Source organism: Penicillium paradoxum (genome assembly GCF_028828445.1).
Source record: "Penicillium paradoxum strain IBT 22861 chromosome Unknown utg000004l_segment0_segment0, whole genome shotgun sequence".
Taxonomy (NCBI): domain Eukaryota; kingdom Fungi; phylum Ascomycota; class Eurotiomycetes; order Eurotiales; family Aspergillaceae; genus Penicillium; species Penicillium paradoxum.
In genome coordinates, this window is record NW_026643182.1 from 2,262,315 (window position 1) to 2,289,276 (window position 26,962).

At 50.7% G+C, this 26,962-nt stretch overlaps 12 protein-coding genes across 12 annotated transcripts; 4 read left to right on the plus strand and 8 right to left on the minus strand.

Annotated features, from left to right (window-relative positions):
- Positions 1–2: 2 nt before the first annotated feature.
- On the minus strand, positions 3–743 carry N7457_004582 (DNA-directed RNA polymerase II core subunit RPB11; the record flags this gene model as incomplete). Its single annotated transcript, XM_057175627.1, has 4 exons — positions 3–197; positions 261–370; positions 424–482; positions 619–743. The coding sequence occupies 4 exons, from the start codon at positions 741–743 to the stop codon at positions 3–5; spliced, it is 489 nt and encodes a 162-aa protein (XP_057032674.1).
- A 1,967-nt stretch (positions 744–2,710) lies between these two features.
- On the minus strand, positions 2,711–5,650 carry N7457_004583 (uncharacterized protein; the record flags this gene model as incomplete). The annotated part of the gene is made up of 1 exon (XM_057175628.1): positions 2,711–5,650. The coding sequence occupies one exon, from the start codon at positions 5,648–5,650 to the stop codon at positions 2,711–2,713; it is 2,940 nt and encodes a 979-aa protein (XP_057032675.1).
- A 1,890-nt stretch (positions 5,651–7,540) lies between these two features.
- Positions 7,541–10,019, minus strand: pmt4 (dolichyl-phosphate-mannose-protein mannosyltransferase; the record flags this gene model as incomplete). Its single annotated transcript, XM_057175629.1, has 3 exons — positions 7,541–8,001; positions 8,066–9,707; positions 9,789–10,019. 3 exons carry the CDS (start codon positions 10,017–10,019, stop codon positions 7,541–7,543), a joined length of 2,334 nt encoding a protein of 777 aa, XP_057032676.1.
- A 599-nt stretch (positions 10,020–10,618) lies between these two features.
- Positions 10,619–11,521, minus strand: N7457_004585 (uncharacterized protein; the record flags this gene model as incomplete). The annotated part of the gene is made up of 1 exon (XM_057175630.1): positions 10,619–11,521. One exon carries the CDS (start codon positions 11,519–11,521, stop codon positions 10,619–10,621), a length of 903 nt encoding a protein of 300 aa, XP_057032677.1.
- Positions 11,522–12,041: 520 nt separating this feature from the next.
- Positions 12,042–13,166, minus strand: N7457_004586 (uncharacterized protein; the record flags this gene model as incomplete). The annotated part of the gene is made up of 1 exon (XM_057175631.1): positions 12,042–13,166. The coding sequence occupies one exon, from the start codon at positions 13,164–13,166 to the stop codon at positions 12,042–12,044; it is 1,125 nt and encodes a 374-aa protein (XP_057032678.1).
- A 1,165-nt stretch (positions 13,167–14,331) lies between these two features.
- N7457_004587 (putative MFS transporter) lies at positions 14,332–16,030 on the plus strand (the record flags this gene model as incomplete). The annotated part of the gene is made up of 4 exons (XM_057175632.1): positions 14,332–15,378; positions 15,429–15,793; positions 15,849–15,948; positions 16,007–16,030. 4 exons carry the CDS (start codon positions 14,332–14,334, stop codon positions 16,028–16,030), a joined length of 1,536 nt encoding a protein of 511 aa, XP_057032679.1.
- Positions 16,031–17,003: 973 nt separating this feature from the next.
- On the plus strand, positions 17,004–17,248 carry N7457_004588 (uncharacterized protein; the record flags this gene model as incomplete). The annotated part of the gene is made up of 2 exons (XM_057175633.1): positions 17,004–17,083; positions 17,131–17,248. The coding sequence occupies 2 exons, from the start codon at positions 17,004–17,006 to the stop codon at positions 17,246–17,248; spliced, it is 198 nt and encodes a 65-aa protein (XP_057032680.1).
- A 306-nt stretch (positions 17,249–17,554) lies between these two features.
- On the minus strand, positions 17,555–18,419 carry N7457_004589 (uncharacterized protein; the record flags this gene model as incomplete). Its single annotated transcript, XM_057175634.1, has 4 exons — positions 17,555–17,938; positions 17,991–18,067; positions 18,136–18,172; positions 18,246–18,419. 4 exons carry the CDS (start codon positions 18,417–18,419, stop codon positions 17,555–17,557), a joined length of 672 nt encoding a protein of 223 aa, XP_057032681.1.
- A 1,410-nt stretch (positions 18,420–19,829) lies between these two features.
- Positions 19,830–22,048, minus strand: N7457_004590 (uncharacterized protein; the record flags this gene model as incomplete). The annotated part of the gene is made up of 4 exons (XM_057175635.1): positions 19,830–20,960; positions 21,018–21,627; positions 21,651–21,862; positions 21,920–22,048. The coding sequence occupies 4 exons, from the start codon at positions 22,046–22,048 to the stop codon at positions 19,830–19,832; spliced, it is 2,082 nt and encodes a 693-aa protein (XP_057032682.1).
- A 269-nt stretch (positions 22,049–22,317) lies between these two features.
- On the plus strand, positions 22,318–22,773 carry N7457_004591 (ATP synthase subunit e; the record flags this gene model as incomplete). Its single annotated transcript, XM_057175636.1, has 3 exons — positions 22,318–22,341; positions 22,412–22,604; positions 22,706–22,773. The coding sequence occupies 3 exons, from the start codon at positions 22,318–22,320 to the stop codon at positions 22,771–22,773; spliced, it is 285 nt and encodes a 94-aa protein (XP_057032683.1).
- A 460-nt stretch (positions 22,774–23,233) lies between these two features.
- Positions 23,234–24,032, minus strand: N7457_004592 (CSN8/PSMD8/EIF3K family protein; the record flags this gene model as incomplete). The annotated part of the gene is made up of 3 exons (XM_057175637.1): positions 23,234–23,502; positions 23,573–23,754; positions 23,818–24,032. 3 exons carry the CDS (start codon positions 24,030–24,032, stop codon positions 23,234–23,236), a joined length of 666 nt encoding a protein of 221 aa, XP_057032684.1.
- A 339-nt stretch (positions 24,033–24,371) lies between these two features.
- N7457_004593 (dolichyl-diphosphooligosaccharide--protein glycosyltransferase subunit STT3) lies at positions 24,372–26,926 on the plus strand (the record flags this gene model as incomplete). Its single annotated transcript, XM_057175638.1, has 6 exons — positions 24,372–24,501; positions 24,552–24,575; positions 24,666–24,746; positions 24,830–25,423; positions 25,477–26,602; positions 26,656–26,926. The coding sequence occupies 6 exons, from the start codon at positions 24,372–24,374 to the stop codon at positions 26,924–26,926; spliced, it is 2,226 nt and encodes a 741-aa protein (XP_057032685.1).
- Between the last annotated feature and the right edge of the window lie 36 nt (positions 26,927–26,962).

Consider the following 26,962-nt stretch of genomic DNA (forward strand, 5'->3'; position numbering starts at 1 on the left):
ATTTACTCGGCAGTGTTCTGCTGCTGGTTCGCAGCGTTGGCAGCCTTGCGAAGCTCGTACTCCTTGGTGAACTCCTGAGACAAGATACCTAAGTCCTTGATCAGAGCCTGGCAGGCGTTGATAACAGCCTGGCGAGGAGTGATATCGCCATCGGTCTGCACGCGCAGCTGGAACTCAGGAGTGAGCGGGTGAGGGACCTAGTGGATCATTGTCAATACCTGTCAAACAATAGGCTGTCCGGATTCGAGGAGGTTGCTTACGCGGTAGGCGGCGAAAACGACGTGGGCAGTCTTCAAGAGACGAGTGCGCAGCATGTTGCCAAGGGTGTGGTCTTCCTTGCGAAAGGTGAAAATGGCGGCAGAAGGCAGGCCTGAAACACAGTCAGTGAAGCTGCGCAATTTCAATCCGATCAACGGGACTTACGAGTGTCAGGCTCGACGTCGATCTTGCTCTCACCAGGAGCGAGCAGGATGGCTTCATAACTATTATCATAATCCAAGTCAGCGTATGGCCTCCACAGTTAGAAAAACAAGCCATGATGTGAAGGTGGGGCAACAAAAGGTCTGGGCACAGATTCCATCCCCAGCGTCTCGATTCCCATTGAACTATCCTACTAACACGTCGGGGGCATCGTCAGGCTGAACAGGGCGAGGGTGGCGTGAAGCAGGACTTCCACCACGGCGTCCAGCACGCTCTCTGGCAATAGCCGCAGTGGCCGTGATGATTCTGTTGGGTGAAGGCATGGTGTTGCGTAACACAACAGAAACAAGCAAAGATGTTGACGACGGGAAAGATGTTGAGAGTGCAAACATAAACAGCAATAAAAAGACATCATTGGGACGGGGACCAGGGCAAGTGCGACGGTGCAAGACCATCCAACTTGGAAGGCGCAACCATCACCATTGTGCTCCTGCCAGATCTCGGGAGTCACCTCTTGGTTCGTTTGAGGAAGGTACGATCATCTCATGATTCCAAAGATATCTGTGGGAGATACCACATCCACCGGAAATTGAAGAAGCCATATCAACCCCCCAAGCATCTCACTGGGGCAGCACAAAACGAACAAGAAAAGAGTCAGACTCAGTCATCCACTTACCGATCTGGGGCGTTCATATTGTCTAGGCACCAAAATAATAGAACGAAAGAGGGTTGAAGAAGAGATGTCTATCAGTCTAGTGGGAGTGATAGAGGAGATGGAGGGTTGAAGAAGAAAGAAAGCGAAGTGAAAAGATTCACGGATATTCCAAAAAGTCAAGCTCCAGGCAATCACCAAAAAGCTTATTGGAGGAGGACAGGTCTGTGTCCAATTACACCGTTCAGGCAATCAAACAATGTGTGCTTCAGGCCGTGTCCTTCGAGGAGGTCTTATAGATAGCAAACAAACTCAGACAAAGAAGCTCAGTCAGGTGACACACTTTAAAACGTTATTTGGATCCTGACAGCGCACCGCCCTTTTTGTTCAATGTCAGGCGCGGAGTGATGAAGATATCGCGATACATATCGATATCAGTCATGTGACTGTCTTGATATATGGGTCACACGTGACCCTACTTGACCTACTTGGGATGTGATGTGTCCCTGGGCCTGGAACATGGTGATCCATGGGTCAGGTACTTATTTATTCGACTTGCTTATTTTGATGTTTTGGCATTTTATATACACGTTGTGAGGTTTTGAACAGAGTGTTCGAAATCGTTATAAGTCATGATAAGTTTCACGCATTGTATACACCGATGTATGGAATGCATATCAGGCCATCTCAACTTGGAAATTATAGGGCATTGATCCCAGTTACAGGTTTAATCCTGCACCAACGTCTTCATGACCTCATACAGGGCTCACCATCTATAAAAACCAAGACATCCATCCTCCAATCACAAGCACCAGTCATCGCATGCAGCCAACGGCATTCCCACGATCAGATTTGATAAGATATACGCACAGGAAAAGCTATCTTGATATAAAGACGCATCTCAAATTAAATCTACAGTCTGTTAGACATACACCATCGCAACAGAAGACAACTTAAAGGTAAAAGTGGAGAGGAGCAGAGAACAGAGCCGATATAACGGCCACAAGGCCCGAAATGTATTAAGGGAGTCAAGTAGACGCAAGCGCTCTGGCGAGGAGACAATGCAAAACGAAAGATCAGGAGGAAAAAAAGAGAAATAAAAAAGACAAAGATAGAAAAGACTATCACATAAATAACGCATAACGCCATGTTTCTTCCCGCACCGCTGTCATGAAAAGCAAAAAAATAAGAAGCGGAATCGGATCGAACGGGAGAAAAATCAAAACTAGACTAAAAACACAAGGGGAGCATATGTATTCATACTTGTGAGATGTCGAGCCCCTCTTCCCATAACGGTGGTGACCATGAAATGAGACATGGAAACCTGGACCAGGGAACGAGAGGGGACACACAAGATGTGAGACAAGGGCTGGGGATGCATTATTCGAGCCGACATATCCAAATGGCATGGTGAAACCCCTCTCTCTCTGAGTTGATGGTATGTGCGTGATGATTCATGTCGTGGAAGCAGCGGTAGATTATTAAAAAGAAACGGGAAGGTGATATGGGAATGCAAAGTAGAAAAAGGGACGGGCTATACAGCGTAATGCGGACAGAATTCTGTTCAGATGCAATGCAAGGAGGTTTTCGGTCGAGGGGAAGGACGAAAGAAACAAGGTGAAACTGGAACCAGGGATCTTAGTGCACGGCACTCAGCAGATCCCCGAATGAGGATGTTCCGCGCTTCAGCTTCCAGCTGCTCTTCTTCTTGTCGCGCTTCTTCACCATGTCAGCCCAGGCCTCCTCGTCATCCTCTTCGTCATCAGACCCGGCCTTTCGACCTCCGATACCAGTGCCTGGACGGCTGCTCCGTGACATGGGGCGGACGGTCACTGTGGCAAGATGCGATTTGGGAATGTTGGATTGAGAGATCGCCATGGATGGGTGAAGGTTTTCGTCGCCGAAAGGTTTGTTCGTCGGGGATGCGGTTGCGTAATTAGATTCCGGTTGCATGACTGACACGGGTCGGTATCTCGGTGCCAAGCCCGCATTGCTACGCTCTGACGGAGCAATCGAGGAGGCATATCCGGTGTGTGGGCGGAATGTGTTCCCGGACAGATTCGGCATCGGCGAGCCAGTCCGACGGGCCGAGACGTTGGGGTCCAGCATGCTAAGCGTACGCTGGTCGATGTGGGGTGGCACTGAGGGGGGCATATTGAGGATAGATGCAGCAGGCATGGACATCGGTCGCATATTCGGGTTGCTGGACATGGACGGAGGTCCGGTCATTGAAGGAGGGCCCATGGGGGGCATGCCCATCAGTCCCCCTGGCATCATCATGGGAGGCATTGGCATGCCTTGCATCATAGGTTGACCGGGCATGCCTTGAACTTGCATCATTTGCTGCATCCATTGCATCTGCATCTGCATCATGCTATTCATTTGCTGAGAGAGCTGAATTGAAGCTTGTTCCCCGGGCGTCACGCTTTGTTGCTGCGGCGACATCATCGAGTACGGGCGGGGGAGAGTTCCCATGTCGTGCATCGCCTGTGTGTTCGGGCTGCCTCTGCGCATCGCCCGCGCCCGCTCCTCATTCGCGATCACGCCAACAAGGCCTCCAGGGGGAGGCGCGGGAGACGAGGATCCTCCATATACCGACCCACCTCCGAGAGCCAGTGATTCACGGTTTGGATTATTGACAATACCCGCACCGAAATATGGGTCTCGCGGCAAGTTCCTGGCAAACGGAGGCAAGCTGACCCGGCTGCCATTGGCATCGACACCCGAAACGGAGCTGGCAGAGGATATATACGGTGGTTGCATGGATGCGCGAAGGTTGGGATTCGAGCTAATGTTAGTGAGGCGGGTGGGTGGACGATTCTGACTGGGGAAGCCATGCGCGGCCAGAATACCGAGCGGCACATCGTCATCCTCTTCCTCGCTGCTCTTGCCGCTATTAGACTTATCGCCCAGGACAGACAGCCGACTGGGGAGTAAATTAGGTGTGCTAGTGCTACCTCCACTCATCACCGGACGCAGCGATTGGAGAGGGGCTTGCTGGCCTGTGATCTTCATCATCTGCTGACGATACACCGAGAGGTGCGCCTCCTGCTTCCGTCGCTGGCGTTCCGTCTCACGTTGCTTCTCCACTTCATCTTCTTCGTCCTCGAATTCTTCATGATCAGACTCCTGCTCGCTCTTGGTCGCACTACTGTTAGAACGTCGGAGTTCTTGTTGCTGGCGATAGTGCTCGAACTGAGATGGAGTCATCACTTTGTTACCCGGAGAAGTCGACTTGGGTGTGCTATCTGCATACTGCACAGCCAAACGTGCATGAGCTGCAATGGAAGGGTCCAATCTCTCGGGCGGAGGAGGCGAAGGACGATATTGAAACATATTATCAGACTCCGGGTTGATGTAACCCGAGTGATTCGGCGCTTTGCCTTTATCAAGCAACGGAGTTCCACCAGAGGGGCTATCCTCTGAGCCTGGTGACATGCTATCTTTCGTCCAAATGAGGGATTGTCGGACCAGTTTGGCATCTTCGTCATCAAAGGGTGCAGATTCACGCGGAGTTGAGTACATCACACTCCTCCGCAGTCCTCCTCTCTCCATTTTCTGGGGGCGCTCCAGGGAACGGTGGGCTGTAGTGGCTTCCCCAATATTATTGGGAGACGGCGAAAGCCTGCGGAAACCAACAACTGCCTCGAGGGTGGAGTGGCTTTGGCTCAGCGGGGCAGAATCGGGATCACGTAGCAAGCCCTCCTCGGACGGGCGACGATCCCAAGAATAAGGGGGAGACTCGACAACGGCCGATCGGTCTGTTTTGATAGCAGCAGGTGCGGCAGCCCTGCCGTTCTGAAACTCGGGGAGAGCATGCAATGGTGGAGACGAGGGGTACTGCGATTGCATCAGTGTCACGTCCGTGCTCGGAATAGCGATTGCATGTCTTACCTTTGCGGGCGGGTAGGATGAGCCCTGGGCTGCCGAAGCCTCCCTTGTGCTCATATTCTCGAACATCTTGTTAAAGTCATCGTGTGAATCAAGGGTGAAATTGGTATCCGGCAGCTTGGGCGGCGTGGCGGTACTATCAGTGCTACCTGTCACCGGGCGGTGCTTCGACGCGTCTGGGGTCTGTTGCCGAGGGACAATCGGACTAGACTTGCTGAAGCGACCTCCGAACGAAAAGGTTCGCCCTGCGGCGCGCAGTGCATTCGTGAGAGGTGGAGCGGGCACATCGTGGATTCTGGAATGTGGAGATTGGGGGTGGTCGGACGGAGGCACCTCGGTGGATGATGGGAGAGTGGACGACGAGCTTTGCCTGGTTGACGTAGAGCTTTCGTAGTTGCCACTATCGCGGTTCCCGGTCAGCCGCCTCCTGAGGGAATCCCTGGTTGAGGGGCGGTCATACCGATTCTTATCCAGGGGTCGCTCCCGCTGCGCAAAGATGTTATCGGGATCCTCCATCGGTACGGCATTGCCCTCACTCAGCGGCTTGGTCAGTGCAGCACCATCCGTCATCGATCGGTGAGCCCCTGGGCGCTCAAAGACTCGAAAGGAGGATTGGTGAGGTGTCTCCACGTCGTCCAAAACGTTGCCGGACGATTTTCGCCGGGTAAAGCTCTTGGGCAATTTCATTGGCAAGGAGGCGTTTGTTCTGAGAGAGCAGCCAGGTACTTCAGTAACCGGCTAGTGATATTACTACCCTTGACACCGCCAGTACACAGCTCTCATTAAGGTTCGGGCGATCCTGGGTGTGTCTGTAGGAAGTCGGCTTCAAAGCCCGACGTGTCGAATGCAAGTGATCCCGAAGAAGCGACAAGTCCAAATAGATAGGTATAACGATCGACCGAGGGTAAAGCAACGATCAGGGGTTGAGCTGGAAGAAAGAATTAGAAGTCAGTCCACGAAGAAGCTTCTGGCAGGGGAGACAACAGCCGAAGCGCAAGACGGTTTGTCTAGCGGCCGATCAAAGCCCGGCAGGAATCCACAGAGTGGGTTGTCTTGCGTCTGTCCGATCTGATGGCACCTCACAACAAATTGGATAATCCGAATTCCTTGCAGAGCGGCTTTATCGCATGAGGGGAGTTATGCTTGTTTTTTAGCCTCCCCCTGGGGAGAGGCTAGAATTGAACTCACCATGGGGGCCGGGGTGAAACCCACGTCTTGGTCGTTTTGGGCTGAGATTTTCAAAGGAACTCCTTTCCAAAGATAAAACTGGAGACGCGGGGAGTGGAGAGGTTCCTGGGAAACCACCAAGGAGAGCAAAGAATGAGAAGAAAGAAAAGAAATTGAGAATGTGTCGGAAAGAATGGACATGCAGAAAAAAGAGGCCCAAAAAAGAGACGCTACTGACAGTCTAGTCCCTTGCTATCCGGAGTGTCCCAATGTGGTCTGAGGTATTATTATTTCCCAGCGTACTTTTGAGGATTATCTGCATGGTCTTCAGGTTTTTAATGATCTCATTCTGTCAGGGAGAATGTGAAACCTCGTACTATACATAGTACCAACTCCGTCCACCGTCCTGCGTACTGCGTACATGTCCGGAGTAGGGAAGTGGGAGGTTCCCTTTGTAGTGGGTTCGCTCGATTTTTCGTCTAAAAATAACCGTACAATCCAGATGGCGAAAAAAAAAACAATAGGAATGTGTGGATAGGGAATGTCCAAGCCTCGGTCTAGACAGATGCAGGAAAAAGCAACAGGCCCATGTAATAAACATAAAATAAACAGCCAGAAACAGCCAGAAACAGCCCCGAAAACAGCCCCGACAACAAAAAAAAAAATAAACAAAAGGGAAACCCGAATCGAAGGCCCCCGATCGCAGATCACGTGGTCCGGGGTCCCGATCGACAGTAGGCAATCTTATTACGCGGTCAGGATTCACCTCCACATGGGCTGTCAGATCTCGGCTCGATTCCGTATTTATACATCATCTTCGGGAAGACGGCCAAGTTGACACGCAACCATATCCGAGGGAAACGAGGAATGTGGGGGGAACTGCCAATGAAGCCATGGACGGATTCGAAGGAGGAATCCAGCACTGGACAAGACGGAGGACAGCGGAGAAGGAGAGACGGTACGACATCAAGAGAATCTACTCTCCTTCTACCTCTACTTCCATCGCCAACATATCGCCGGGTGAACACAAATTCCAAAATTCCACGAAGACAAACGGGAGGGGAGCACTGCACCGGAGACTACCTGTCATGGTCGGCTGATGGCCCTGTACCACAGTGACACAGGACTCGATGAAATATGGACATGGAAGATGTACTACATCGGGATGGACATGAAAAAAGAAAAAAAAGCTGAAAGACTCAATTGACCGCTCATACATACAGGAGGAGATTTCAAAAGAAGCCAACGGCTGGATATCAGCGCTCCGCCATGCTCCCAATCACAAAAACACCTTCTGCACCCGTTCTATCACGGGATTATCAGTTATCATACAAAATTGCGGGCAATTTCAGTTTGGCCCATCGTCCCAGATGGGTCTGTTCTCAGGTTGGGCCGAAGCCACGGGAGAGCTTATTTGGCAAAGTGCAGGTCGTAGTTGAGCCACTTGCGGGCATTGACGCCCGCCACATCAAGACCGGGGGTACCGTAGGTCAGAGGCGCGTAGAAGATGAAGCCCCAGATGGTGGCGCCCAGGATGACAAGAGTGGCAATCCAGCATGCAATGAGGGACTTGCAGCCCATGCGCTCCTTTGCCGTGACGAAACGACGCAGGCTGCTGACCGATCGGGCCTTGGACTTGCCGGAGGGGTCATCAACGTGGGGAAGTGCAGTGCGGGGGTCGAGCGGCTGCAGGTTGAAAATGAACTCAACCAGCGCGCCACACACCAAGGTGGAGGCCAGGTGCGAGGGTAGGTAGTGATGAAGGAAACGCTGACGACCCATCAACCAGAAGGGGAAGTAGTGCGCAGCCCAGCACAGGAACAAGAAACCAGTGCTATTATACAGACGTGAGCGGGTACCGGGGCCCCAGACTAGAGAATAGAGGTTAGTGCCTGGGGTAATGGAACGGAGGATAATTGTAGCTGTTCGACTTACTTTCTTCCAATGCATCAACACCGCGACGAAGCGAGAGCTGGTCAGCACCAACAATACCGGCGAATACTGCCAGAATACTGCTGGCAATCCACCATCCAATGGGGTTACCCAGGAAGTAGATCTGCTCACGAGTGTCGTTCTTGGTCCAGAAGCTGACACCGCGCAGCAGGAACGGCCACTGGAAGGGCTCGGTGGCATAGGGATGGCTGCTGGTCAGAGCGTTGTTGTGGTGGAACATGGCACCCTGCAGCTCAAAGTACTTGCGCAGGAAAGGCAGAGTCTTGACCTTGCGCTCCTCCTTGACCAGACGTGGGCTGTCCTCCTCGAGGTTTTCGATAGTCTCAACGTACCAAGCGTTACTGGCCTGGAGAATGTTCTTGTTACCGTTGATCTCAGCCTGCTTGTAACCCCACTCAGGCAGTGGAGTAGTGTGCGTCCACATAGCGACCCGAGTTGGGACGTGAACCAGCTTGAACAGACTAGCAAGAGTTCGGAAGTCCTGACCAGCCTTGCCGGACTCGATCTTGAGCTCGAACAAAGTCTCGTTGTGGCGCTCGCCATCAGCCAGTTCTTGAGAGACCGTGGTGAACTCCTGGTTGGTTGGGAAGAATGGAGATGCAACATCATGGGTCAAGAGATAACTATCGGTCCCGATATGGCGGAGTTGAACAATATCGCCGTTCCGCACGCCCTGGGGCTGGGATGGATCGGCCAAAGGCTGGCCGGGCAAGATCTGCCACTGGTTGTTGGTGTCATTGTGAGGGTATCCAGTGACCTGCTGGCCCTGGCTGGAAATACGGCCATCATCATAACGCAGGGGGTATTTGTCCCAATGGCTGTGGAGGAAGACCTTGGTGTCCTTGTGGCGCATGGTAATGGCATCGAAGTATTGGATGCCAACGGACTGCGCGGTCATCTGGTTGTCACTCAGAGTCTCCTGGAACTCAGGAGTCATGAAGTCGTCACCGGGGCCAGACCGATTGAGAATAGTGAAGTGGACCTGGAACCAGAACAGGTAGAACATGAAGGGGATGATGACCAATCCCACAGCGCGAGCCATAAAGTGCTTAGCCCAGTTAACCATGCTGAGAGCTCCCTGCTCGCGGTTGATGTCCAGGAGGTTCCACAGGTCAATGAGGACGGCGGCGCCGATGGTCACGAAAGTGAAGAAACCGACGTACTTGGTGGAGATGACACAGCTCATGCAGAAACCGGTCAAGAGGAGCCACTTCCACCACTTTCGGCCAAAGGGTTGGTGACGCAACTTGTAGAATCGGACGTAGCATAAGATACTCAGCGCCATTGACAGCACGAGGGTGGAGTCCAAGAGGATCAGTCGGTCCTCACCCACGTGGGCGTTATCAAACACCATTAAACCGGCGGACAACACACAGGCTGGTAGAGAATAGCCAGACTCCCACATGATGAGGAACACCACGGGAATGGTCAGGGCACCAAGTGTAGCCGGCATAGCACGGAGGGCTAAGTACGGCACATTGTTCTCGATGTAAGAGTCGCCGATGTTTTCGAACAGGAAACTTCCATCGAAGCCGATGAGCCAGCCCATGAGGGCAAAGAGTAGCTTTCCAAAAGGCGGGTGCACATCGAAGAAATAGGTACGTTGAAGGTAGTAAGAAGCGAACTAGTCGGGTAAGATTGGTGTTAGCCCAAAAGCCCCCTTTTCGTGGTGGTTCTGTTGCCAAAGAAACATTGGACCCCATACCTTGCCGAAATGGACCTCATCGAAAACGACCTCGTTGGGGTAATCGATGCGGTAGAATCGTGTCGCGAAAGCTAGGACGGTGAGAATAACTATGGCCAGCCAATAGTCCCATTCCGACTTCTGCTTGACCGGCGCCGACACGGGAGTCACTGAGCCATCATCTGAAGGCAATGCGGTGTAAGTCTCCTTCTTTCCGCCTCTCTTCCGCAGAGAGGGCGAAGGGGACGACATGTTTAAAATAAGGAAATGTAGAGAGCGACCGAGAAACTACCTATAACTAAATAGACTTTCGAGGTCGCGTTAGTGAGGCTCAACCAAACAGAAAAGGATAGATGTTAGAGAACAAGATGAAGCTTACCAGAATCACCAAAAAAGCATGACACCCAACGATTGAGGCCAAGAAAACTAGGAGAAAGGAAAGGAGATGTGGAGGGGGCTGTAGAACGTTGCGTGTCTTCTTGGTTGCAGGGCGGTGGCCCAGGCGGATCTACGTAGACGCTCCACCTCGAGTATAACTCTGAGACACCCTCTCCTTGTTTATTGTAACGAGTCTGTCAAGTACGGAGTCCATCACATTTCTTGTTCCAAACTATCTTATTGACTTACAGTGTCCTATTGAATCTGCTATGCAGCCACATTCATGCAATTGCTTTGGAACACCCGTGTGACCTCTCCTTTGACCACATTTTCGGTCGTTTAGTTCGCGTCTCATTGCGTCTCATTGGGTAAATATTCTACATAGAGTTCTGGCATGTTCGCTCCAAATTGGTTTGTCCAAAGTGTTGTCAGTCTAACCGAGACAATGAAAAGTATGCACAAAAGCCCACCTATTAACGCTTTTCATCTGTCTCGACCTCTCGAATGACCAGCCACAAGGCTTTCCGAAGAGAAGCTTCCTGCGCATCAGCCTCATCAGTATAAGCATCACATCGTTTTCCATCATCCCTAGTTTCCTGATCCTTCGGGTCATTCCGCTTTCTCAGGGCGGCATTGAAACGCGTCAATTTAGACTTGGAAGACCAAGGCAGGATCTCAAACTCGAGCTCAGCAATCCAAGGCTGTAGAGTCCGAATCCTCTGTGGAGAGATGTCCTGCTCCTTTCTGTCATTGTTCTCGGCGTAGGCCGTGGACGGCTCATTCCAAAGCTGTCGAGACAAAGGCGCCTCTCGGTTGATCTTCCCTTGAGCATCCAATATCGGGATCTTAGCAATATGCGCCAGGGCATCTAGCTTTGCAATCTCAACTTTTAAGCCACGTGGGCCAAAAATGTCCTTATTGGCTTGTTTGATAGAGGAGTCCGTACGACTTTTGGACACGCCTTGGCTGCCTAGATTCGCGAGTCCACTGACAGCGGACCCAATCCAGTGTAGAGGAAACAGAATCGGGACGGAGCTTAAGATCCCACCCGTTGCATCGAGGACTTGGAGGGGCGGACTAGCGGCTATCTCTTTGTTCAGTTGGTCGATGAAAGCGAGGAAGGATTCCTTGGGTAGTTGATGCTTTTTTAGCACTGGTGGGTAGGCACGGATGAAGGGAGAGTCAAACAAGGAGGCGATGGCTGGGATTGCGATTGGCTTGTTGCTTGTTTGAGAGACATAGGATACTGCGGCTGGTATCGATGGGCCTGGTGTGGACGGTCCTGCAGCTGTGTATGCTGGAGGGTGGTCTGGTGTCTCTTCTTCATAAGAGGGTCCCATGTTCTCAAAGGGATTTTGTTTCTTTTCATCGGCCATTATGTCTGAGCAGAAGAAAACTATGCTGTGCTTTTTTTCGTGGGCCAAAGTATATGGGGCCCAACATGCTTTTTAAGTCTGGAATTGGGGGGAATGAGCTCAGCCTCAAATCCTTCCTTTGGTGACTTGGATTGGTTAGAATGCTAGATCGTAAATTAAGCATTGACTTGGCCACCAAATCCCTGCCCAGTGGTCTTCACTGGGATATACTTGGAACTTTGATGCCAAGATGGCTGTGCTATGCCTTATCGGGCATGCTGTGCGAGACCGCGTCACCCTTTTTATAGTATGTCCCTCACAGCCTGGAAATTATACGGTTTGAAAGATATAAATGTTATTATCTTTTTGCCTTTGCATTTGTTTGGTGTCCTAGGGGGTCGAACAAAAACCGAATAACCAAAATAAGCCGTACACTCCCAGTAATGCTATCAACATATGCAAAACGGATTCGCCCCGAAAATATCAACCCGAAATTTCAAGCCAAACCTAGGATTCATGGGTATCACTGAATTAGACGACTTCAATCGTCATCGGTAACATTCAAAAGTTCCAACTCTGTCGAGACTAGTTCCTGGAACTCTGCACGGGGCATTCCCGTGGCCTTCGCCAGACGGAACAAACTCTTGATGCTTGTACCGATGTGTTGTTTCACTCCCACCTCAAAGTTGGACTGAATCTCCGCCTCTTGTTCCAATCTGGAAACGGCAATCGAGCTAGCAGAGGAGGTGGAGGCCGGGCGCGGATGATTTAAAGCCTGCGCAGCCTTATCACTGGGAATATGTTCTGGAGAATATCCGTTGGTGCGTGGCTCATCATCTGGATTGAGGCTGTCCACCTGTCGCCGTAAGAGATTGGCCAGCAAATCTCCGTTGAGCGATGTCGGTCCAACCTCAGGTTGCTCCTCCGCCGGATCATGATTATCCATGGCTGGCTGCACGTCACCGTACTGTGAGAAATATGACTGCTCGGATAAACCAGACGGTCCCAGCTTCGATGAAGCAGCACGCGGCGCAGGGGTCTTGGCCCCAGGTGTAGAGTCATACTGAGCCCAATAATCGTCATCTTCATCGTTCTCCATGTCATTCCGCTGGAGACTCTCTTCCGCGGCAGTGCCCAAGACATCAGCCATGAGCTTATCTTTTGCTTTGGTATTCGCCTCTCCAATAGACGAATCCCAGGTACTGTCGTCCTCAGCAGGTCCCTCCCGCGGCAGCAGCTCTGCAACTCGCCAACCACGGCCACCTCCCTCTTCGTCTGTCGGGCACCACAGATAGACCACTGTCAAGCTGTATTCAGTGAGTGGAACTTGTGCTTTAAGGGTCTCATCGTCGACCCGTTTGTATGTCACTGGAAGCTGATCTGGAAGCTCGATCTCGCCCGATACGGGGTGTGGTTCAAAAGTGGCTCCATCAATGATCCTCTGCAGACGCTCTGCTTTCCCAGCATCCCAGCACAGGAGTTGTAACCATGACTCAGTGGAGGATGTAGATAAGGAGCTAAGGACTCCCACTCTTTGGCGCAGAATAGGGGAGAGCAGAGGTAGCAGGGCTGGGGGAGCTCGCGGCGAGACGAAAGCGAGCGGGAGGCAGGCGAGGAGAGGGGGAAGCAGTTCACGAGTTTCGGGGGGGTTAATGAGTTCGACCATGATTGAAGCTTGGGGAAGTAATGACGGAGAATGTGGAGAGAGAAATAAGGAGAAATCGTGGGGGGATCGAAATGAACCCAGGCTCTCCATTTGCCCGAACGTGGGGCAACAAACAGAGCAATCACCCTGAAAAGCTTCCCGCGCTCCATGGTTTCCGCCCCGAGTCAATCGCTTTGTGTCTGTGGACGTTCACCACCACACGTACAAGCACTGGCAGTCGATACGGAGTCCAGTCTATGCTCTCTGTCCCTTCTGTCCCTTCAGTCCCTCTTTTGTGTTTGGGTTTTTCTATTCCCGATCATATCTGGATGATCCGCTGCAGAGGCTCGAATCTAAATCTGCCTCTTCCTATTGGCCCTGGCGGATCTTATTCCGAACATGACGATGACCTTGGAAGTTCGTCTCAGTTGCGCGCGAAAAAGACCGTCTTTCATTCCAGCCCCCACATTCCACGTCTGTACTGTCCGGGACATATTCGGAGTAAAATCAGACCCGGCTGATTTGATATCGAGACGGAGTTCGGAGTACGGAGTACTCCGTAGCAATATGCATGATGGAGCAGCATCTCTCCAAGGTAAAAAGATAGGAAAGTACGAGTTCAGATGAATCACATGTACACGTATGCATCCATACCTAATACCTGGAGCACGCGGGATGAGAGAACAATATATGGCAATTCAGAAAAACATCGTTCGTCGCGCCGAGCTGTTTGCGAGTGGAAGTTCTGATAGAGAAGCTTAAGGCTCAGAATATACTTGGGATGTCACGATTGAAGTAGGTCCTGGGTTAATCGTTGGGAGGGGTTGGCAGGGTCCACGGGTATCTCATTTGGCAGCGTCATTCGCCGAGCAATTAGTCTAAGACGATGTGCTCAATCACACAGTCTCATACAATAAACTGATCATTCAAGAGACATCTATAGAGATCTCGCAAGTTTCTCCCTTCCACTCCGCACATCATGAGATTTTGTCTCGAAAGCCGTCCAATCTCTGGATTGATAATCCTCCGAGGTCCGATATGCGCGCTAGGGGCACGCACTACTCGACGGGCTTCTATCCCGTTCTTATCCTAGCATTCCTAAGTAAAGCGAAGAGCGTCTCCACAACCCAACTCGTGGCATCTCTGACGAAAATCGAGGATTGGGTTGAATGTTGACACAATCCAAATGGCCGACTCGGAAAAGGGCCAGTTCTTGGTTTCCCTGCCAACGGTGGCCTTTGGGCCACCTACCCCAGACTCAATCCCCGAAAGAACGAATGCTCTCGATCAAACTCCCCTGGAAGAAAATCTGAGAAATGAACACCTAACGGATGAGAATCAGGGGCGTGGGGAAGAGTGGGCCGATCTGGAGAAGCGGGTACGATGGAAAGTCGATCTTCGTCTCTGTAGCATCGGCGGGCTCTTGTGCAGCCTCAATTTGTTGGACTCGGGCATTTTGTCCTCTGCCTCGGTGACGACTATGCTCGATGATCTCCAATTGAACCAGGGGAACCGGTACTCCGTTTCCATCTTCATTTTCACGATCGCTAGTGTGGTTTTCCAATTACCGTGCACGGTGGCAGTTCGCCTGATCGGCCCACGTATTTGGTTTTCGACGATCACGTTCACCTTTGGGCTGCTGACGCTATGCACTGGGTTTGTCCAGACTTGGCAGCAGATGATTGTTCTGCGTGTGCTACTCGGCATATCCATGTCCGGCATCTACCCTGGTCTGACCTACCTGGTGAGCGCCTGGTACCCCCGACGAGAACAGCAGCTCCGATTTGCCTTCTTGCAGTCCGGGGAAGTTGTGATCCTAGCGACTGGTAATCTTGTCAATTTTGGTCTCAATCATCTGAACGGCGTGGCCGGGCTGGCGGGCTGGCGCTGGATGTATGTTGTCCAGGGACTCATTACTTGCGTTTTGGGCATCATCACCTACTGGTGGATGGTCGACTTCCCTGAGAACTCTCACCGCAGCTTTTTCTTTCTCACAGAGCGGGAATCACGTCTCGCAACACGCCGGATCCAAGATGATCGAGCCGATGTTATCCCGGAGCCGTTTTCCTGGGGCACGCTTATCGCTAACTTTAAAGATCCAAATATTTATGGCTTTGCGTGCATGTTCTTTTTGCTCAACCTCATATCAACTGCCTTATCTTACTTCCTACCCATTATCCTGCAATCTGGTATGGGCTTCAGCTCAAACAAAGCCATTCTGCTCTCCACTCCGGTAAGTCAACGCAAAGTATACTGCGCCTCGTATTCTGACCCTTATATTAGCCCTACTATTATGCTGTAATACCGGTCATTATCACGTCGTTTATTGGAGACTATTACCGCGTTCGTGGACCATTGATCGTTTTCAATGCCCTCGTTCTCATAGCTGGGTTCCTAATGTTCGGTCTGCCCATCTCCACCCAGGTGGCAGTGCGATACATCGGTACCTTCTTGGCGACCGGTGCTTACATTTCGAACTGGGCAGCTCTCAATGCTTTCCAGGCCAACAACGTTGTCGGGCAATGGAAACGAGTAGCTACTGCGGCAGCGGTCACTGCTTGTAACGGTCTTGGAGGCGTGGCGGGCAGCTATATTGTCCGCCAGCAAGAGGCTCCACAATATCAGACCGCAGTTTGGGTCTCAGTTGGGTATGTTCAAGCCTTAATGAGGTATTCCGAAATTGCTCTCTAACATTATAGCCAGTTCCCACGTACTTCTCATTGCGATTGTGGGCGCATTCACGATTTACTTTCATATCGCCAATCGGCGACAACAGCGAGGATTAAAGGTCCTCGAAGGTGTGGTAAGTTTGTATATTGATGGTCTTCAAGTTTATGGCTTTGCTAATACATCACGTACAGCAAGGCTTCAGATACACTTATTGACCAAATGCAAATACGAAAACTCGCCTATCCCATCCATGGATGTTCAATCCAAAGTTACATACTAATACAGATACTCCCTTTCGAAGCCGCGTGATGTACCTAGCTATACATGTATTTAAGACTTAGACTTACGATAAGACGAAGTACATGTCTCAGGGATTATTACGGTATACCTACCTAGCTCAGCTCTAATGTTTACTTGATATGACATTCAGAGTTTGTTTCATTTCGTTCCCTTAGAACAGACAGATTTGCAAGATTTGCACGATTTGCAACACAATCGGGATGATATACCCATGTTGTAAGATACATTACACAATAAGACTTAATTATTTTAAACCAACCGAGGCCGTCTTCTTAAGTATTAAGGAGATAGAGAGAAAATGCCGGGCAGAAAGACAGAAGAAAGCGCGGACAGTAGTGAGTCTCCCGAGGTCCATGATCCACCCCGGGCCGCCGGCTCCAGCCATAGTGGGGGCTGTCTGGGCATCCACCAATAAAAGGCCGCTGTTCTCTATAAATTCTGGAATGTTCAATATTCATACATTGTTCACTGATCAGAATGAATCCAGATGAAAAAAAAAAGATAACTCGTGCGAGATCGACCGGAGTCGAACCGGACAGCAAGGTAGTGGAAGATCTTAGGCACTTCCCTCGTGGTACACATACGAAGCATGTTACCACTAGGCCACCCGCTGTGGTGAGTTACTGTGTCTGTTTCACTCTTCCTTTTCACTTGCTCTTGCCAGCCTCTTGAGTACATACCTACATGTTCAGGGGCATATACCCATCGGGGTCCTTTGTTCTCTGACTCAGACTTGTGATTGTTTACATCTGGTTTTCACAGTTGTCCTACAGTGAAGCTATTCATCACTAGCCTTAGGCCGACATCCATCTGAATGTTTGCTTTCCCATTGACTATAAATCTAGAAACAACTTTGGTCTATGTTTGAGTGTACACAACAGTTTCATAATGCAGACTGGTGACACTCTCATCTACAAGAATCGACAATCTCTGATCTTCCAAATCCGCCAACGAGCAAGGCAAGGATGGTGAGCTACTCCAACGTTCCTCTCTGAGTGATCTCCCATCTCCACAGCATGCTATATCTTTCTGACTTTGAGTTTTTGGATGTGATCCTTCCCGATACCAAGACCGGTGCTGACTTCGGCGATCCATGTGCTGCAAAAATGTTCTTTGGAAAAACTGAGGCATAATCTGAGTGAAGAGGGGCCAGATACTGATGAGACAAGCAGCAATGATGATCATGCCGCCTTCGATGACTGCCAAAACACACAACTTGGCCGAGATCCCTGTTAGGATATGTATATAAGTGTCTGGTTTGGACACAACTCTGGGATCAGATCTTACACGTTGGGTCCTTCCGAACCATGTCCTGCTCAGCAAAGTAACTCGCCATTCGCAGAATACTGGCCACAGTTCCTCTGAGATATCCCTCATCAGTACTATATCTTATTTTTTTGGCTTTTTTAAAGCATGTATAAAGACAAAGATCGGATAACTCACAGTCCACCTAGGAGGAAAACACCCGTCAAAGCAAGTTTCTGCCCTCGAGGTGCCTGCAACTTCCACACCACCGGGATGGGCATCACAAGGATCAAGATTCCGGTGAGAGCGTTGAGTGGAGCAAATACTCGGTAGGATTCCAGTAGACGAACACAGGTCCCACCGGGGATGCTTCGATCCCATGCATATACGAAGGGTCGACATTGGAAAAAATCTTGGAGAAGAGCACCAATTCCCACTACAAGTACCAACGACCCCACTATATAGACGAGGATGCGAAACTTGCGGGTGGTGAAAATGCGCAGATAGAACACTAGTAGGGCCAATTTGGTGGGTGTTGCGGTGAGGGGGTAATCGAGAGCTTGAAGGGCCACAATGCACTGGTTGTTGTTAGTCTGGTCAAAGCTAGCAGGTGAGGGAATTGAAAAATACCTTCCTCATGAGCAGCACTTTATCGGGCATCTGAGTGATGTAGTCGATGTGATATCCGATGCTGCCGGCTTTGGTCACTGCGTGATATATAAGTTCTGTGATTCTTGGCTCGAATGTAGGCATATTGCCAGAGGTTGACGCTTACAGACAATATAAATAACTGATCTTGCTAGGCTTGCAGTCTGAATAGCGGCATGTTAGTAATGCTAGTAACACTGGATTGGAGGACCGAGTATATATAGATCGGATACATACCAGGGCAAGTAAAATCAGGTAATCGTCCACGCCAAACTTTATCCGCTGCATGAACCGAGTGTAGAATCTCGCGGCAACAAAGACAATTTGAATGGCTCCAATCGCTGCAGAAACTCCAACTAAGGTATGAATACCATAATGCGGTTGCACCCCCGAGACCCCGGCAGCGCCCATGATGATGAAGGAAAGAGATATATAAATCACCCCATTAGTAGCGCACGTTTCTAAGAACGCATTTTGAAACGAGAAGCAGTGAGCGAGCTCATATATTAAAACAAAAAGGATCGCATCGTGAAAAACACTCAAAGGCCCGAAAGTATATCGGGACCGCGGAAACCCTCGATCAGATATTTACCTCCTACCTAAAGTCTCCAACAAAGACTATAGCCGGTCGGGACGAACCCTCCGTAGGTAGATCCGAGGCCGCCTAAATGCAAGAATAACCATGGCCCCGGGATTTCCAAAATGAGGTCTGGGTATTGGTAGCGTGAACGTTAGAAGTCTATTATTTTAGAGTTGACTATTCCCATGGAACTGCCTCCGGAAACCCCATTGTCTTTGGATCGAAAATTCCCCCGAAGACTGCTTGCCTCGCCCACCTACAGTAGACCCCAGGTGATTGACATCATGACATGTCGGCCGTAATCGGGTTTTGCTCTTCTCCCACGCTAACACAGCCTCTGAGGCTATATGCACAAGAGGATGTAGCTTCCGACGTGGAGCTGGTGGGTTCCCCTGAAGCATAATTGACCTCCGGTGTAGGAACACTCATTGTCTACATGTCGTCGCGTGCGTGTGGTTCTCCACGTTGCTTTTTTTTTTTCTTTTCCTCCGGGTCCAGACTTGAGGGGTTTCTTTGTTCGTGGAGCTGATTTGGAGATTTGCCTGAGCTGGATGGTTCACCTGGAGATTATCATTACCGATCTCGGCGATCGACTCCATTCAACTGGATGTGATCGTCGGTGTCGATGAGGACATATTGTCTGTTTTTTGACACCCGGTCTATCGATATTGAATAGCAGGGGGCCAAGGTAGACAAGCTTTGCGTGTTATATATTTCTTAGTACACCATTGGTGAGTTCTTGTCAGTTGACACCATTGAGGCATAATGTGGCTAGTTATAGATAATTCCTTAGTTCACTGTGGCTTTTGAGGTATGTCGGTTGACTTTAGATGCAAAGTTTGCGGACTTGATTGTCTGTAGTGGTGTGTTCAGGGCTCTCGGTGCTACGGAGTACTTAGGGTAGATATTGGAGACGCACCCTTGGCAATGAGCTATTTCGGGCCTCGGCCTGATTCGATTTCTGCATTTGCCTTGATTTTACTTGATTTTTTTTCCCTTCCGGGTCGTTTCTAGTATCTGTTCTCGGCAGTCAGAAAGCATAATGAAGAGATGGCATTTTTCCATTGCAATAGGCGATGAGATACATACACATGCACAAATTATGCGATTAAAGAGAAGGGGGTATATGGCAAGCAAGACGGAAGACCTCGCAAGGAAAAAGATAGACGGGGAAAGTCAGCCCGCTCAAGAAAACTACACCGATCACTGGAAAAGACAAAAAAGCTATTAGACAGGTAACCTCAAGCCACCCGATCTTTATCCTTCTGTTCCAGCTTTCCTACAAGCCGCTTCATCCCCGTCCACTCGTCCGCGGGCACCTCTTCCGGCAGCCCACAAAGACCCTTGCCAACCTCGTAGACGGTAACAACACCGTTGAGGCCTCCCGTTGCCAGACGGCGTCCTTCACGCTCGTCCCACGCAACTTTATTAAGACTGCGGGACATAATGTTGCCATGGGTATTGTCAACCACTTCACGTGCGACAGGTACCTCAGTATCTGAAGCAAGATCCCAGACTTCGACGTTGCCGGCACCGTCGACAAGTGAGAAGACGCCGGGCCGAGTTGGGTGCCAGCGAGCATCGTAAACCACATCGTCGCGGGTAATGTCGAGAATGGGTGCGACGACTTGGGACTGGGCCAGTCCGGATGTGGCAGAGGCGGTTGTCGCAGGTGGGCGCACACGCCAGAGCTTTACACTCCAGTCCAGACTGGAGCTCAGCATGAGATCTCCGAGATCGACGGGTCCACGCCCGGGATGGAATGCGGTAGACATGATTGGTGCCGTATGTCCCTTGTAGGCTAGTCGGTGGTCTGTGCCAGACTTGGCTCCGGCCCGATCGTACCGGTGGCAGGGGTAGATGACGCCTTCTTCGGTGCCGACGATGAAGAAAGTAGGATCTGTGTGAGGGAATGACATGGTGGTTGGAGCAAGATCCTCCGTCTTGGATGGAGGAGGTGTGGTAAGCTCCACACGATCCTGTGGGTAAGAAAGCATGTCCATCGTCCAGCCGCAAACCACACCGTCCGTAGAAGCGGTCATGATATTGTGCGCATTTTGTGTACCAACGATGGAGATGCTATAAACGGGATGGGCGTGTCCGCCGCCAGAGAGTGGAGTCTTCTGTACAGGTGACCCTCCACCAGCACGCGACGAACGAGTGTCCCACACAAGCACCTGTCCTGAATACGAGCCTCCAACTACAAGATTTGGATGATAGGGAGAGAATTTTGCGGTGAGGATATCGGAGGTGGAGTGGAACACATATTCCGGACGAGATTGTAAGTGCTGGTTCCAGATCTGGACAAGACCATCGGGTTCGTGAGGAGCGGAAGTATTCTTAGTGTATGATGCAAGCAATAATTCAGGGAACTAGCGTTAAGGTCAGCATGGGAGATAGGAACTATAATGGAACAGCAAAATTCCTACCTTGGGAGAGAAGCCTAGATCACTGATGATACGATTCTTGCTCCATCGTTCATCCCAGAAATGGCATACTTCCTGTATTCCCCTCCTCTTCTTGCCGGTCTCCTCATCTTCGTGCAGATGTCCGTCTGTTCCACCTAGCTCATAATCTGCTAGCACATCGTAGTCCTCATCTAACGCTCTTTCAATGACCTTCGAAGAGCGCTCCACAAAGTCCAAGAAATCGTCAGACGATGTGACTGCCTTCAGCTCATCGTCATCGAGTGTGCGAAGAGGGTACCGCAGCTTTGCCGATTGCGCAGCCGAATCATCATTATTATCTTCCTGCTTCGTAGCTTGCAGCTCGTCCTCAATTTCTTTGCGGATCTTCTGCCGGATTTCCTCGTCGCGCTCCCGGTCTCGTCGACTGTGACGCTTGTTCGACCGAGCACTGCCAGGTTCTTCTTCATTATCCGAAGTAACAGATCCCTCAGGGGTTTCAGGCTGAAACTCTAGTCCCTCTGTCTGTACAGCCTTGCTATAGGTGACAACTTCTGGCTTAGGTTCGGGCTTGGATTCGGTTTCAAGTTCAGGGGGACGCGGGGCTTCCGTTGCGTAGGGGGGTAAGGCCCATCTGTCGTTTGGACGGCAATAGACTGGGACTGTGGTCGCAATGGAGCTGGATATACTTCGGCATTTTCCCCGCTCAATTGGCTGGCACTCAACACAGAGGTCGGTCGACTTCCTCTCCGCGACTGGTTATCGGCGCCGTGGCTGAGGGATGCCGACCCTGGGCGATCGACCAAGCGAGAGATCAAGTCATCGAGGTCATGTCTGCTCTCTGCACGGCTAGGTACTGGCGAGACAATCTGGCAATGTTGTTAGACTCGGACGAGCTCCGTAACTCATTGATATGCCGCATTTACCTCTGAAGTATCCCCGGCACTGTTTCGGGAGGTGAACTCCTTTTGGCGGAGCTCGCGCTGCTTTTTCAGCTCGGCAAGCTTAGCCCGCTTGGCAAGGATCTCATCCTTGCGCTGCTGTATCGACGACATATTGTACAATCATGAAAAGACTAAACTAGATGCGTTCGCGTCCAAGTGTAGTATCACCACGGTTTATTTACTGTGATGACTAAGCGCTCCGTCCTCGGGAACTCTGGACCGGTCCGGAAAAACTCGCGCGCGCAGAACATGAACTGAACCTCGCCATTGACTAACCCGGAGATTCATTGCCATTGACGGTAGACACCTGTTGAACGGTCCCTAGTTCTTACGCAGTTCATTCCCTCATTTACTTCCCCTCTTCCGGAAATCTTGCAGAAATGGCCAGCACACAGGGTGTCAATGTGAGTACCGGCTAAGGGTTACAGTCACCCTCTTTCCCGACGGTTATTGACCACATCTTCAAAACAACAGGTCCTCCGTTACTCGGCTCTCGTTGCCGGTCTCTTCTACGGTGCCTACCACCAGTCCTCCCTTAACTCTGTGACCAAGCGCGCAGAGATCGAGCACGAGTATGCCCGCAAGGAGCGTTTGATCGAGCAGGCCAAGGCCGAATACAAGAAGAAGACCCAGCCCCAGCAGGAGACCCAAACACAGACCAGCGGACGTACGTTTCAATTCTTCTCATGACACGATTCAAATAGCTGCATCGATACCCGGAGCCGCCGCACATTCCCAGCAACCCCAGTGCTAACCGAATTTCCACAGTTATCACGAATTTCGAGGACCCCAAGTTCGACCTGGAGGCATTCTTGTTGGCCAAGGCTAAGGAGTAAAGATAGCGGATGATATAGAGGAGGAATGATACGCAATGATCTCTTTGCGGGAACCGCACCTCCCCCAGGGTATTAGACGCGATTTGCTCGACTCCGCTCCATTTTTTTGTACGATTGTTTGGGCTTAATATGCTTCCGAGCTGTGGCATTGCGAGCGCAAGATGGAATGATTTTTGTTTCTCATTTTTAGACGTTTTATCTGGGTCTTGTACATACCCTGGGCTGTCGTGCGCCTGTATACTACAGTTGGACCACAACCAAGAGCAAAAGATCGTGTTATGCATTCCGGCGCTACCAGTGGCCTTAGTACGTACGTGTATACCGGATCGTTCTGAGCTCTGGTCCTCCTCCGTTTCCGCATCTAAGCAACCCGGAAACAGGATGTAGACGTACAAAATAGTCGTTAGAGAGATAATAGTCCTCATTAACCAACAGATTTCGCTCAATATTTCCCACTATTTCAACTTCCACGAGTTCCCAGCATTTCCATCGCTTCCCGAATGCCATTGGAGGATACATCGTCCGCGGGTGATACAACAATAGGTTTGGGGTACAGCAGCTTTGCTTCCGGTTCCCATGTCCATCCACACTTGGTGAAATTCGATATGATGTCCGGGTCTTCCCGCTCGGCGAGGTGTTGGTCGAGGCCAAGGTAATTTGCTGCTGTGGCTAGCCGTATAGCTTCGTAAGACCTGCTCACTGCGATCAAGGTCTTGTCTTGGAAGAAGCCTAATGATAGGCGATTGGCCCAAGTAAGCTTTTGCTCAAAGAAAAAATATTCTCGACGAATAACACATACTTTCATATCTCCCTACCAGTGGTCGCAAGGTCTTCGGCCAGGGTAGGTCTCGAAGGATTTGGTAGACCGGGCCATGTTGATTCTGCCATACCGCTCGTAGTAAAGCCAGACAGTTTTTTAGGGAAGGATCCTGTTGCAGCAGAGCTTCCGGCATTCGTTTCGTTAGAGCGCGAGCTTCAGGTCTATGATTCAAGCTTCAGTTAGCAGTGTGGCATCATCAAGAACACTCTCAACAATTTACTAACACTTGATCGGTAAGAAGATGCACCAGGAAGAAGCTCGAGTAGAACAAGCATAATAATTCAGAGTCACCCCCACCTAGCTCAGGGCTGCCACTTCCTGCACACATAATACAGGCTTCTAGTTCATATCGCGACAAGGCCGCGAAGAGCTGTGATGGTGGAGTACTGGAGCCCACCAGCTGCGAGAGCTGCCCCAGGGTCAGCGGAGGAAGCTCCATAGGATATATGGATAAAAGGAAAAGGTCAGTTGAAATTGGCTTGATTTGCTGTAGAGATGCCGGTGTATTGAGTAACGATAGATATTTCGCGATACGAGACAGAAAAGAAAGCTCTAGTCAAGGTGAAGTGGTGAATCACAGTAGTATTGCGGGGAGCAATCGGAGGTGGCGCCTCTCGCCGACGCCAAGACCTTCAGAAGTGACCACCTTGCGCAGCTCTTGTCCTTACCATCTCTCTTCACGGCCCTCACCATTGGCATTTCAGCCCAATTCATTCTTTGATTTCATGTTTCTAATTTGAGTTCTGACTCTGGACTTTGCTCCTTTTTCAAGGCCATTATGGCCCCGTCTTCGCTTGATTTTGTGTTGAAGGGCAGCTCCGGCCGGAGCACGCGCGGTCTATTGCGGGTTATCATCCTCTGTACCATTGCCGCCGCCGCAGTTTCCAGCCGACTGTTCAGTGTTATTAGTATGCTTCACTTGAGATCCTTTATGATAACCTTATTGACTTTCTGTTAGGATTTGAAAGTATCATCCACGAATGTATGATTTTCTTGCGCCGTTGTAGATGCGACGGCTACCTCGATAACCCCCCGAACACACGAACGAGATATTGATACTATTTCACTTTAGTCGATCCCTGGTTTAACTTCCGTGCAACAAAATACTTGGTCGAAAATGGCTTCTACAGCTTCTGGGATTGGTTCGATGACCGTATGGCCCCTTTCCTTGTGATTGCGCATCATTCAAATGGTTATATAAATCGCATGATGCTGATGGAAACGTTCGCTCTATAGGAACATGGCACCCTCTGGGTCGTGTCACTGGTGGCACATTGTACCCTGGATTGATGGTGACCAGCGGCGTGATCTACCACATCCTCCGTTTCCTCACTATCCCTGTTGACATTAGAAACATCTGTGTCTTGCTCGCCCCCGGTTTCTCTGGACTAACGGCCCTGGCCATGTATCTTCTCACCTCCGAGATGTCCACTTCTCCTTCCGCAGGTCTCCTGGCCGCCGCCTTCATAGGTATCACCCCGGGTTACATCTCTCGATCCGTGGCGGGCAGTTATGACAATGAAGCGATTGCAATTTTCCTATTGGTCTTCACATTCTACCTCTGGATCAAGGCCGTGAAGAACGGTTCGATCATGTGGGGAGCCCTGACCGCATTGTTCTACGGATACATGGTCTCGGCTTGGGGTGGATACGTTTTCATCACCAACCTGATTCCCCTTCACGTTTTTGTCCTTCTCTGCATGGGCCGATATAGTACCCGTGTTTATATCAGCTATACCACCTGGTATGCCTTGGGGACATTGGGAAGCATGCAGATTCCCTTCGTCGGTTTCTTGCCTATCCGCAACAGTGATCACATGTCTGCACTTGGTAAGATTCTTGGATTATTGTGTTGTACTACTCTTATTCTGACTACTCGATAGGTGTCTTTGGACTGATTCAATTGGTGGCTTTCGCCGAGTTCATCCGAGCCTATCTCCCAGGCAAGCAGTTCCAGAAGCTCCTCACTTCCATGGTTTTACTCACCTTTGGCCTTGGATTTGGTGGCCTCGTTCTGCTGTCAGTCACTGGGGTCATTGCTCCCTGGAGTGGCCGTTTCTACTCTCTGTGGGATACTGGCTACGCCAAGATCCATATTCCGATTATTGCCTCCGTCTCTGAACACCAGCCTACCGCCTGGCCTGCCTTCTTCTTTGACCTGAACTTCCTTATCTGGCTCTTCCCAGCCGGTGTATTCATGTGCTTCCAGAAACTTAAGGATGAGCATGTATTTGTGGTCATCTACTCGGTCCTTGCCAGCTACTTCGCTGGCGTCATGGTCCGTCTGATGCTCACCCTGACACCCATTGTTTGTGTTGCAGCTGCTCTTGTCTTGTCGTGTATCCTCGATAACTTCGTGGTTGCATCGACCCCGAAGCCTGAAGCTAAAGCCGCGGTAAATACCGATGATAAGTCGCTTCGGTCGACCCGGAACCCCGTCATCGGTATCTACTCGTACTTCTCCAAGTCTGTCGTGGTAGGCTCAGTCACCCTTTACCTGCTCCTGTTCGTCGCACACTGCACCTGGGTTACTTCCAACGCATACTCCTCGCCATCCGTGGTGCTGGCTAGTAAGCTACCTGACGGTAGCCAGTTCATCATCGATGACTACCGCGAGGCCTACTATTGGCTTCGTCAGAATACCCCTGACAATGCCAAGATCATGGCCTGGTGGGATTATGGATACCAGATTGGTGGCATGGCTGACCGTCCTACCCTGGTTGACAACAACACTTGGAACAATACCCACATTGCCACTGTTGGCAAGGCTATGAGCTCCCGCGAGGAAGTCAGCTACCCCATTCTACGCCAGCATGACGTCGACTATGTCCTGGTCGTGTTCGGTGGACTGCTTGGCTACTCCGGCGACGATCTGAACAAGTTCCTCTGGATGGTTCGTATCGCCGAGGGGATTTGGCCAGACGAGGTGAAGGAGCGCGACTACTTCACCGCCCGTGGTGAGTACCGCGTGGATGAGGAGGCCACCCCAGCCATGAAGAACAGCTTGATGTAAGAAACCTCATTTATTGACGCCCCCAAGACATTACTGACTTCATCAACAGGTACAAGATGTCATACCATAACTATCAGTCCCTCTTCCCGGCCGGTCAGGCCATGGACCGTGTTCGTGGTGCAAAGCTCCCCAAGGAAAGCCCTCAGCTCAACACACTGGAGGAGGCTTTCACTAGCGAGAACTGGATCGTCCGTCTCTACAAGGTCAAGGACCTGGATAACCTCGGTCGTGATCACAGCAACGCCGTTGCCTTTGACAAGGGGCTTAAGCGCAAGCGTGCTACAAAACGCAAGGGTCCTCGTGTTCTGCGAACCGAGTAGAGGTTTTGTTTCTATATTCATCTTGCATTTTCTGGT